General features: G+C 36.0%; 2 protein-coding genes across 3 annotated transcripts in view; one reads left to right on the plus strand and one right to left on the minus strand.

The window, feature by feature from the left end:
* Positions 1-1,075: 1,075 nt before the first annotated feature.
* Positions 1,076-2,064, minus strand: LOC125240955 (probable histone-lysine N-methyltransferase set-23). Its single transcript, XM_048149178.1, has one exon. The coding sequence runs from the start codon at positions 1,961-1,963 to the stop codon at positions 1,157-1,159; it is 807 nt and encodes a 268-aa protein (XP_048005135.1). The 5' UTR covers positions 1,964-2,064; the 3' UTR covers positions 1,076-1,156.
* A 449-nt stretch (positions 2,065-2,513) lies between these two features.
* The window catches only part of LOC125240953 (GTPase-activating protein), a 44,513-nt gene continuing 34,722 nt past the window's right edge, over positions 2,514-12,304 (plus strand). For both annotated transcript variants that reach the window (XM_048149162.1, XM_048149163.1), the window contains exon 1: positions 2,514-3,031. In XM_048149162.1, the coding sequence (XP_048005119.1) occupies positions 2,947-3,031 (85 nt within the window). In that variant the 5' untranslated portion in view covers positions 2,514-2,946. The remainder of the gene's footprint in view (positions 3,032-12,304) is intronic.

The raw sequence follows: 12,304 nt of genomic DNA on the forward strand, positions 1-12,304 counted from the left end.
ATATCGTCGGACTTTGGCTGAGGGCTAATCGAAGGGGTGAGCGACGTACATCTCTACGTTTATTCCTAGATACGACCGTATAACCCTCATCATCCTCATCACCCCCTATCTCCGTCTCTAATCGTCTCTTATCGCCTCGAAGCTCCGCAGCGTCTATCTCGCGCTCCTGAGCGTGATTGTTACCGTAACTCATATCTCCGTCATCCCACTGCAAGTCCATCTCCCCATCTCCGCGAAGGGAGCCCTCGGAGCCCAAAATAACCTTCCTGATTGATTCTGGGGACATCCCAGCCGGCCCGGGGCCGGGGTTCTCCTCCCGATCACTCATATTCAAAAATGAGGGTAGTTTTAAAAAACCCCTCCACGAATATAAACCACGAATTAACTTAGTTTTTCACGTATTATCAATACTAAAGACATTATAATCACTTTGTACACACTCAGAGTTGTATCACTCGCTGTAAATCACTAAAAATCGGTATTACAAACAAGTAAACAAAGGAATGCGTCCGAACGTAATGGCAGCGCACGCCAGACTGACTTGGTGTTTTTACAAGTTTTGTTTTTGATGGGATATCTCTATCTACAATCGGTGGCAACAATTCCATCCTTGAACCTACAATTTTCAACAACAATAGTAATTGTAAAACATAAAACTGAAATAATTTTAAACATACAGATGTAAATCACGGAAATGGATCGATAACACATAAATTGGCGAATTTAATTAATTTTTAACTTACTGTCAAACAGATAAGTTATTCATTTAATCAGCATTTTTGTTAAGAGTTTTCAAACTTGTAAGGTACAGCGGGGCGGGCAGCGGTAAATCTCGACTGGGGGCAATTACAACTAATCGATTTTTTCCATTATTACACTATGATGTTGAGTTCTACATGAATCCACTGAACACGCCTACCATATATAACGGTGGACACTTTATTTAATAATGCAAACATTCTAAAACATCGAAAAAATGGATCTGTTACATTGGCCGCCCAGTCAAGATTTACCCCGCTATACCTGACTTTTAAATTACAAAACACCTTACTACTTATATCAAAGCAATGCTAACCTGTTTGTAAATATTTATTTATTGCTTCTTCCATCACCATCGTTGCAGCAGCAATAGCAGCATCACATTTAGTATAAAATGTCAATATTTGTCAGAAGGCATCAGACCGATGCAATTATTATTGCCACATAAACATTTTTTCCTACATTCTGCTTCTTCTGAACTACCAAAACTGTTTGTGCCATAATTATATGTTAACTCAGAACCAGGAGCTATATCTAATTGAGAGTATATTGCCAACTTAGGTAAAGGAGTATCAACTCTGACAGGAACAATGATACAGTTAGGGTCACAGCTATGGTTGATGTAGCGACCAATATTGCCAACCTCACTTGGATCTATTATCATCTGATATTGGGTGCCATTACAATATTCATTGAGGCAAAAAATATAGTTCATTTTTTTGAGTGTGTCATTTAACTTATGTCGCTTCTTCGCTTGTTCCAGAGTTAAAATCTCACCGGCATATTCACATATAAAAGTACCTTTAGAAATGACCTTAGTAGTGAAGAGTCCTTTACCCTTTGATATGTTGCTACAAGTTTTTACTTCTAAACAATCAAGTGGCCCTTTCTGAACCAAACGGTTTCCACAGTTCTCTGAACAGGAACATAAACTGTTGCATTCTATAATTGGATAAGATGAATTACCAATATCTTTGCCGAAGTTTAATGTACATCCAGCTATTTCATAATTGGCATCCCCTGATTTCATCAAGCATAGGCAAGATTCAATGGAGCATGATACATCGCATTTGCAGTAGTTGATTAGCTGAGAGTTAAAATTACATACTATATTATTGTATTCAACACTGTCCTCAAAGGGTCCTGGAATATTTTGGTCGACATATATTACATTGCTATCAGAGTGCACATATTCGTCATTCATATTCACCAACAATTATAACACGGTGAAAAACAGTATTGAGTATCATTTATACTTATAATATAACAATAAAATAAATACGTAATTCACAAACCTAACCTAAAACCAAAAATATAAATAACAAGTCGCTTGTCAAATAACTGTCATATCAGTTTTTTTTTAATTTTTTTGATGACCGTGAAGCCAAGGCAGAGGAAAACTAAAAAATATAACTTCATAGGAAAAATATACAAATCAATTATTTCGGGTCTATAATAAATACATCAATATTTACGTAATTTAATGTTAGTACAAAAATCATTAGTAGGGTAATAAATTAAAAAAAGTATGGTTATATCACCAAGGTTGCTTTTTCTGATACATCTTCATAACGTTTTTAGAGTTACTGATTTTTATTATAAGAAAAGAATTTATCATAAGTACGAAAAAACCTTATTCTTTAAAGAAAACTGTTCGGTTTCTTAAATGAACCATTTTTGCTGCTGGCAATAAAGCATGGTTTGCAATATTGCCACGCTTTGTAACGATTAGTATTAGTACACATCCGCGCAGGCGCTTTGTAGTGACGTGACGTAATTGTCCATTCATAATTTTTGTTCATTCAATAATTTGATGAACTTTATTTTGAGATACTTTGAAGAAGTGTTCAAGTAAACTAAAACAAAGTCCAATTAGTATTCGCGTTCTACACTTAATAATTTTCTTTAACTATGTACATTTATACGAGTTAAACTTTAGAGTGCATTCATTGATAAAATAATGCATTAGTTGCGCACATGCGCAATGCAAGCGGCAACATCCATCTGTGCGTGTGTGATGATAAACCTTCTTGGAAAATGTGGATAAATGAGACTAACATAGTGTTTTTGTACGAATGGATTTCAAACACTCAGTAAAGACATCCGAAGAAAGACTTGAACAGAACATTACGACACTCCGGAAGTGGCGGGACAGGCTCAGGCTCGTTCCGAAAGAGATAACAGCGGATGAAAGAGATAAACAGTAATGGATTTAACATGGCGGACGATATGCGTAAAGTGCGAGTCGAAGAACGATTAAAAATAAAGATCGGTAAGTGCATTTCACTGTATGGTTGTTATAATTGAAGGCGTAAAATGTTATATTTAATGTTTTCCTCCTCTTGCTGTTTTTAAATCGAACTCTCCCGATGTTGTTGTCATCACAGCGAACAGGTGGTATCAGGAAACTTTGTTTCCCTTGCCCTACATGAATGAATGTTACATAGAACTAATCATTTAAGTAAATATGTATACGATTATTATATCTGGCCTAGGAGGAAGGACAGTGCCGCAGTAATTTAATTACAAGCATGTCCTTTGTTTGCAACTGGTGGTTTGACAGTTCGCGCAGTTTATGAATGAAATTGGTCTTGCCTTACATACAATGAATGCCGTGTTTATACATGGCATGTATCTATTGTTGGTTTCTATATCAATTGTATGCATAACTACAAAAGTTTTTGTAATTTATTTATGCATAAACCAGTATATAAGCATTAATAAAAGGGCGCGATGTGAGTAACTAACCAACGCGTGAATTACCAAAAATTATATTTTTCCCTTCACTGGGTACCTTCAGGCCACTAGTGTCGTGTAGATGTCTAAATTAGTACTTGTAAATACTGCCTGCCTCCAATTCAAGTACATCATGTTACAATCTTGTATGTGGTAGTATATTTTGGTTATGAGTAGCTAAGCATTAAAAACTGCATTCAGTTAATTGACTACAGAACAGATTGAACTATTAACACTATTTGCAAAGAACTAGCTATCATTCTTCCTTTTAATCCTAACAAAATTGAGTACACCTTGACCCTACAAGTATCGAGAGTATTTTTTTGATATGCAATTATAAACCAGAAAGTGCAATTATAAACCAGAAAGTGCATTTTAAGTTAATAAGTTTTTGCAAAAATGACATTTTTGGCACAAGCTTTTATCGCCGACTGTACCTTTCTCTCAACAGTCATCTACTGCTCTCTGAGACGTTTCTAAAAACCCCTTACTCGATGGGATGACGACGTTTCATGACAGAGTTCATATGATCACCTTTCTGCTCCATCATCAGATCAGCTCCATGATACCATAATATTGCATTGTCACCTGATTTACATATGTGTGCAAAATTTCAGCTCAATTGGTAACCGGGAAGTGGGTCAAATTTTGCTTCTATGTTTGTATACATACTAACAAGGCAAGTTGAATAAAAGCTTGTAAAATTACGATCCATTCTTTCCTCAAATTTGACTCACTAAACTATATATTATTCAATTAACAAGTGCAACAAGAATTCACTATTAGGATCAATGAAAACAAAAGCAATAATGATATGGTTGTTACAAAAATAGGTTCCTAGTTTCTGTCTAACCTTAACTCTGCAAGGAGGTGTGGGAAATGGATTATGGAACTTTTAATAGAGCAGCGGAATAGACATTTTACATCCCTGTCTCAGTTTGATTTTTCACTTTCTATCTACATACCCCACAAAGACTGAAAGTATGTTGTTGGACTGTGTCCGGAATTCGGACTTGAGGAATAGAATTTTTGGTGGCTCGGGCTCCATGCACAATGGACAGATCAATTGCTGGTTGGCATAACCAATGTCAGACAAGGCAATCAGTTTATACCTCATTATAGATCTCTCCCTTCAGTAGGGAGATTTGTAAGCACCCATGAGGCTGACATGTTCACCCAGAGTGTCCAAAGCCTCGACAAAAATAAGATTAAAAAAAAAAGACTGAAAGTCAAAACGGTTAATAAAATTAGTGTTGTTAACTAAATTATCCTCATTGTATATTCATTCCGCTATGTGATATGTGAACTAGGAGTAAAGAAGACTATGTATTAATTTCAAGGTTTCAATTCAATTATCAAAAATCAGTTGCAATTTACAGAGTGATGTGGTTGTTTTTGTCAAGTGCATCAGAAATATTAAACATCATTTTTTTTGTCAAATAATGCATTATATTGCTCCCATCACTAGCACAGACGTGAGGCAATTCTACAGGGTGAAACATGGGTCGTGAACAGTAATTTTTGTTTCTATTGCAGTATTTTAAGGCAAATTCATTGCATTAACTCTTTAAGCAAACAATAAAACTTATTTGATATTCATTTAAAATAGGAAAAATACCAACCTTATGGTCACCCTATCCGGGACTAGACTGTAGCTTTAAGTGTATGTACTTAAAATTACTGTTATGTAGATTTATTTTATCAATCGAGTACCTACTTAGACTCTCAAACAAGATCATCTGTGTATTCCAAGAACCTACATTATGCACTTAATGTAAACACACTTGGCATTGGTTGTTACCATATTTTATTTTGAAAAAAAAAATGATCGCTAATTTTACACGTACTTTAATAAATGTTCAAAATGATCGCCTCCTAATTCATTACACAACTGTGCCCGTCTCCGATGGTTGTCTTTGACTCTCCTCAGCACGAATTGGTCGGGTTTTACTTCGTTAAAAGCGGCTATAATTTTAATACGCAGCTCTGCCACTGTATCGGATACCTGTTCATAAACCCTTCTCTTGATCTCACCCCATAGGTAAAAGTCCAAAGGCGTTAAGTCAGGACTACGCGGTGGCCATTGTATGGGTCCATTTCGGCCTATCCAGCGCTCGGGGTATTCGTTATCCAAGTAATTACGGACGTCACGTTGAAAATGAGCAGGTGCTCCATCTTGCTGATAATGGAAGTTCACTAAATCCTCCTCAGGCACTCCTTCTAGCAATTCGGGGAGTACCTGCTGTAGGAAACGGAGATAGTTCGCCCCATTCTGACGCCCTTCAATAAAGTGAGGGCCAATCACTGTATTATTGATGATACCCGCCCAGACATTCACACTGAACCTCACCTGATACGCATTCTTTCGCACAACCTGTGGGTTGTGTTCGCTCCACCAATGTTCATTGTGTTGGTTGAAAAGTCCGATCCTCGTAAATGTCGCTTCGTCGGTCCATAAGATGTTTGTATCTTGGTTTTGCAACAACCACCGACAAAATTCTACCCTTTTCGCGTAATCTGCTAACACGAGATCCTGTACGGGCTGAAAATGAAACGGGTGTTGGCCAGACGCATTAAGCAAACGCCACACGTACATCTGGTTTACACGAAAGCGTCTGGCAGCTTGTCTAGTACTCGCTTGTGGATTTCTATTAAAGAAGTTCCGTATCCGCCTGTGCAAGTATTCCGGACGAATAATCTGCCCTCCTCTGGCCTGTGCGTGCGCTGGAACAGTAAACTGTCCGTACTGCCGGAGATTATGAATCATACTGCGAATCAGGTTGTGTGTCGGGACTGGTGACTCTGGGTAACGTTCGCTAAATGCTTGTCTTGTTTGCTCTGTACTATTAGTTTGAGCGTAAAATCTTATCATATCGTAACGTTCAATAAAAGTATAAGGATACGCAGGCGGCATTGTAAACGAGAATTATTACTTTTCAATAAAAATTCGTTGCTTGATGTTATGACTTTTGAATTTGCCATTGTCAATAAATATTTTTTTTGGTTCTTACCAGCCAATACAAAGAGGTTAGATGATGAATGTTATCTAGGTCTATGACAGTTTAACGTAGCAATTAGGGTGACCATGAGACTCAGTAATTTAACAACATTTTAAAAATAAATAATGAACTAACAATGTGTACATATTTCTGCCCCTCATATCGTCCACATGTTTAAGCTAAAGTTAGACAGTAAGAAACACATATTTCTGTTTACGACCCATACTTGATTTGGTGTTCATGTAAATGTTTCTACACAATTTAAATGTAGCTAGTAGGTACCTATGTATCATGAAATGTGTTACTGTTGAGTAAAACATCCCACTTTGTTGCTTACCATAGAGACGTTACTCACATATGTGAACTGCGTGAGTTTAGTAAAATGTCCCACTTTATTGCTTGCCATAGAGACGTTACTCACATATGTGAACTGCGTGAGTTTAGTAAAATGTCCCACTTTGTTGCTTACCATAGAGACGTTACTCACATATGTGAACTGCGTGAGTTTAGTAAAACATCCCACTTTGTTGCTTACCATAGAGACGTTACTCACATATGTGAACTGCGTGAGTTTAGTAAAATGTCCCACTTTGTTGCTTATCACATATGTGAACTGCGTGAGTTTAGTAAAATGTCCCACTTTATTGCTTGCCATAGAGACGTTACTCACATATGTGAACTGCGTGAGTTTAGTAAAATGTCCCACTTTGTTGCTTACCATAGAGACGTTACTCACATATGTGAACTGCGTGAGTTTAGTAAAACATCCCACTTTGTTGCTTACCATAGAGACGTTACTCACATATGTGAACTGCGTGAGTTTAGTAAAATGTCCCACTTTGTTGCTTATCACATATGTGAACTGCGTGAGTTTAGTAAAATGTCCCACTTTATTGCTTGCCATAGAGACGTTACTCACATATGTGAACTGCGTGAGTTTAGTAAAATGTCCCACTTTGTTGCTTACCATAGAGACGTTACTCACATATGTGAACTGCGTGAGTTTAGTAAAACATCCCACTTTGTTGCTTACCATAGAGACGTTACTCACATATGTGAACTGCGTGAGTTTAGTAAAATGTCCCACTTTGTTGCTTACCATAGAGACGTTACTCACATGTGTGAACTGCGTGAGTTTAGTAAAATGTCCCACTTTGCTGCTTACCATAGAGACGTTACTCACATATGTGAACTGCGTGAGTTTAGTAAAATGTCCCACTTTGTTGCTTACCATAGAGACGTTACTCACATATGTAAACTGCGTGAGTTTAGTAAAATGTCCCACTTTGTTGCTTACCATAGAGACGTTACTCACATGTGTGAACTGCGTGAGTTTAGTAAAATGTCCCACTTTGTTGCTTACCATAGAGACGTTACTCACATATGTGAACTGCGTGAGTTTAGTAAAATGTCCCACTTTGTTGCTTACCATAGAGACGTTACTCACATATGTGAACTGCGTGAGTTTAGTAAAATGTCCCACTTTGTTGCTTACCATAGAGACGTTACTCACATATGTGAACTGCGTGAGTTTAGTAAAATGTCCCACTTTATTGCTTACCATAGAGACGTTACTCACATATGTGAACTGCGTGAGTTTAGTAAAATGTCCCTCTTTATTGCTTGCCATAGAGACGTTACTCACATATGTGAACTGCGTGAGTTTAGTAAAATGTCCCACTTTATTGCTTGCCATAAAAGCAGCTTTGTCTCTTTATTCATATAAAGATATTAGCAAATCTCATCTTTAGGGTAAGGGACAAAGTTGGATGTTTTAATAAAAAGTAACACATATTTTTAACATATAACTTGAGCGGGCGCAACAATCTGTTTGAAGGTACTCCTAGGTAAAAACATAAGATATAGTACTGTTAATGTCTACCATGATGCTGATGTGCTTACAGTGAGACAACTTTATATATTTAATAGTATTCTTAAGTTCACAAAACTTTGAAAATTGTCAAAAAATGTAATCCATATGCAATATACAACTTTATGCTAAGTTTTCCTTTGCATGAAGACAATTTTATGTACTATCAGTAATTCTATACAACAAAGTAAACAGACTTATAAACATTTACACAAAGAGTTATGGCGAATGCAAGACACTTTTGTTAACCTGGCTAAAAAGCAAAACTTACGATGAAACTGAGTCACTCATAGAATAGTTCTGTTATTAAAACATGAATAGGCTACTTTCATTCTAGTCATTTGTGAGTGTGCACGGGAAAACATCCCACTTTGTCGATTGCTAAAAATCCGCTTTGTCAGGTTATTCATATTACATATTTATTATTCATATACAAGTTTAGCAAATCTAATGGTAATGGACAAAGCAAGACGTTTTACTAAACACACTCACATATCAGCTTCTTTTTAAGAACTGTCAATACGAATTGGAACGAATTGCTAATATGTAATAGATATATACGAAATCGTGTTTAGTGACGTCACGGTCAACTTCGTTTGCTTAATATCTTTCTCCACCCTATTAAATAGAACTATTATTCATGTTTTTCTTTATAATTATATGATGCTTGATTGTGTGCATGGTATAAAATATTTTATTTTAAATATGTTAATCTAATAATGAAATCTTGTGATAAATATACATACATTGTCGTGCGACTCGCATGTGTGAGTATTTGCATGGACAGTCCTTTGTATTTATATACCTGGTTCACTCTGTTTAATATTGAATTAACATAAAGGCAAAAAAATGTGTTTATTGCCTTACCCTCAAATTACTTTCAGAAATATGAAAATGATTATATAACTACCTAAAAATCTACTTAGACCATTGTTATGTAACATACTTGAGAATAGCATGTAACTTTGTTGAAAATAAATAATTTTGACATATACGAGTAGATGTTAAAAAATATAGTTGTTAGAGATGTTCCATTCGGATCTTACCAATTTTAACTACAAAACTCCCGTGAGACTCATACATATTTAAAAAATATTTTAAGCGGGTTACTCACGTATTAAGTCGATATAGCGTTCGACATGTTTCGGTTCAATTTCGAGAACCTTTCTCAAGAGTAGCGACCCCGCCTTTACATGTCGAAACATGTCGAACGCTATATCGACTTAATACGTGAGTAACCCGCTTAAAATATTTTTAAATATGGATCTTACCAATTTTGAAAATGCTTTAATTTCAATCACATTTAAATATTACATTGTTGTAATAAATATCCTAGAAAATACCAGGGTAGAAGAATAAAATCTGAATAAGACCAAATAATTACCATCATCCCATTTCTAGTCTAAATTGAAAAAACATATACTTCTATGAAAGGGTTTCGGTTTTACTTAATCTAATAGAATTTTAGCAAGTTTTCTAGACATGAACCTTAAGGCAGTATCCTCCATAATATATTAATATCGTTTTACACAATACTAACGACAAAGTAAATTAAATACAAGTTTAGCTTTCTAGGAAAATTTTAAAAATGTAAATAATCAAACGGAATATCATTTCTGTTCTAACTATTGTTTTTGTCATAGTTCAGTAGTATTCATCCTTAAAGTTTAATGATAAATAAAATAAATATTATAGGACATGATGATTGTCTTAGTTCCAAATAGGGTTTGTCAGTCATGAATGTACCAATTGTTTAGAATCTGAAGGAATTCAGGATGTTATGAAAATGACTATTATCATCATTTGCTTGCCCTTATCCCATTTATTTAGGGTTGACGCAGCATGTCTTTCTTTTCCATACCTCTCTATAGCCCGTTGGTATTATGGTTGGTATCATTATATTTTACTATTATATGTATAATTACATATATGAATTTAATAAAATCAAAACCCACTTGTGTCGTTGTACCAAGCCAAAAGTTAGCTGCTGAACTGTAGCATTAGAGACAGTAAAGTTGTGTTCTCAAATGATAATCAAGTCTCAGATTCGCCTTCGTAAATGGGCCCATTAAAAGTTGCAATATTTTTAAGTTTTTTTGGTGGTGTTTTCAAATGATATAGTTGTAATGATATCATGCAATTAGCAATAACAAGACGATTGGCAGTGAGTGGTGGCGCGAACGCATAAATCCGTGATAACGCGAAGCGAAGTGTGTCTGGCGCGATAAGGGTGCAGTACGCCTTCCGGGGCGCGACCCGCTCGCGCCCGCCGCCGTCCGCCGCGCCGCGCCGCGCCCGCGCGCTATCTGCTCGACGACAAAAGATCCTGCTACACTTACATTCTACTCTCAGGATCAGTTTTCATATGCTCGGATATTATTCACTTTATAGTGGCAAAAATTGAAATGTCAAAAACTATTCAACATTGAAAAGTTAGCACTTATAGTTTAGTTTGTGCTGTCCCAATCCAGCAAGTATAGAGACGCCATTTAGCTTTTGTTTTATTAGAAATTTTGTGCTAACGTGGGCGTATTTACTTTGAACTAGCCGGAGCTTTCCATTCCATTTAATTTACTCCCCATCACCAAATACACCTCCGTTACAACAGATTAAAGTCGACGAGTAGAAAAAGTTAATTACTCGTACGATATTGTTTTACGTTTTAAAGATATAAAATATGCACCAACTAAACTAAGGTTCGAATATTAGGTAGGCCTTCCTTTGCGGCATAGTCAATTAGGATGTTTTTGAATGAAAGAACAAATGACATTTCCTCAGCAAATATAAATTGCTATATTTAGTATTAATAATTGTTTTAGTACAACATTTATTTTGATAAAGTATTTTAATAAAAATAAACAGCTTTCAACAATATTTAGTGTTGTACAATGAATTAAAACAAGAACCATGCTAACAATTATTCTCAGAATATACCTTTCGCTATAAGCCTTTAATGCGGTGGCATTAGGTAGGTAGTAGGTGAAATAAATATGTATAGTAAAATATTCAAATACAAATAAAATTGTTATATATAGACACGTAATAGCTTTTGAATAGTGAATTCGACGCGCGTTATTGTACGGTGAATATAAGTATATAGTTGTACATATATACCAGCAGCGGCAGCGAGCGAGCGCTCCGGCTCCGGTGAATGGGCGCGCCGAGCGTTTTCCATTCAGTTCAGCCATTCATGGAAACTCGACGCCCCGTTAATGAAAAATGAGCTTCTTGTTTATCGTCACCGTTATCGATGCCTCCACGTGTGTTCACTCACAAACGGCGAGCTCATTGAAACTCTACTCTCTCGTCTGTACAGACAATACTAGATAAGATTACGTAGCGTATTCTATCCGATAAAACTAAACTCTAGGTATCGTCCATTGAAGTTCGCTATCTTATTGTTTAATAATAATAAAATACCTGTTTTGATTAGATTGTGTACTGTATTACCTACGTACAATATCTAAAGCGGATTAACAACACGCTAAAGCCGTGGCGTGGGGTTAATGACTTTCATTACACTGATATTACAGATTTGTAACTAATTCATGTATTGACGTATGTCCATTAAGTATTTTATTTTTATAGTGTTTAACTTGTCTCTTTACAGGGAAAAATTACCGGTATTTGTTTCATACGTTTGTATGAAACGGTATTCATTTTCGGTATCTTGTTGAGAACATTTTTGCAATATGCCACAAATAAGGTATATGTACTCAATATAACTATCGGTTTATTAGAAGCAATACCAGTACCACATACGGAAATCATAAAATCATTACAGGTTTAATGTTCTATGGAACATGCCGGCAACGGCGGCTACCCTTCTTATTGGTATGCCGTACTTTCCCGTAACTCGGGTTGAGGACTGTTCACATACCTTTTATTATTTTCGTAGAGATATCCTGGTTCTTTCATTTTGCGGATGGTCAGAAACCTT

This window comes from Leguminivora glycinivorella, chromosome Z (assembly GCF_023078275.1).
Source record: "Leguminivora glycinivorella isolate SPB_JAAS2020 chromosome Z, LegGlyc_1.1, whole genome shotgun sequence".
Classification (NCBI taxonomy): domain Eukaryota; kingdom Metazoa; phylum Arthropoda; class Insecta; order Lepidoptera; family Tortricidae; genus Leguminivora; species Leguminivora glycinivorella.

What these genes read in the sequence shown, in the direction of transcription:
- LOC125240955 (XM_048149178.1), bottom strand. Translation starts at nt 1,963, where the DNA reads ATGAATGACGAATATGTGCACTCTGATAGCAATGTAATATATGTCGAC.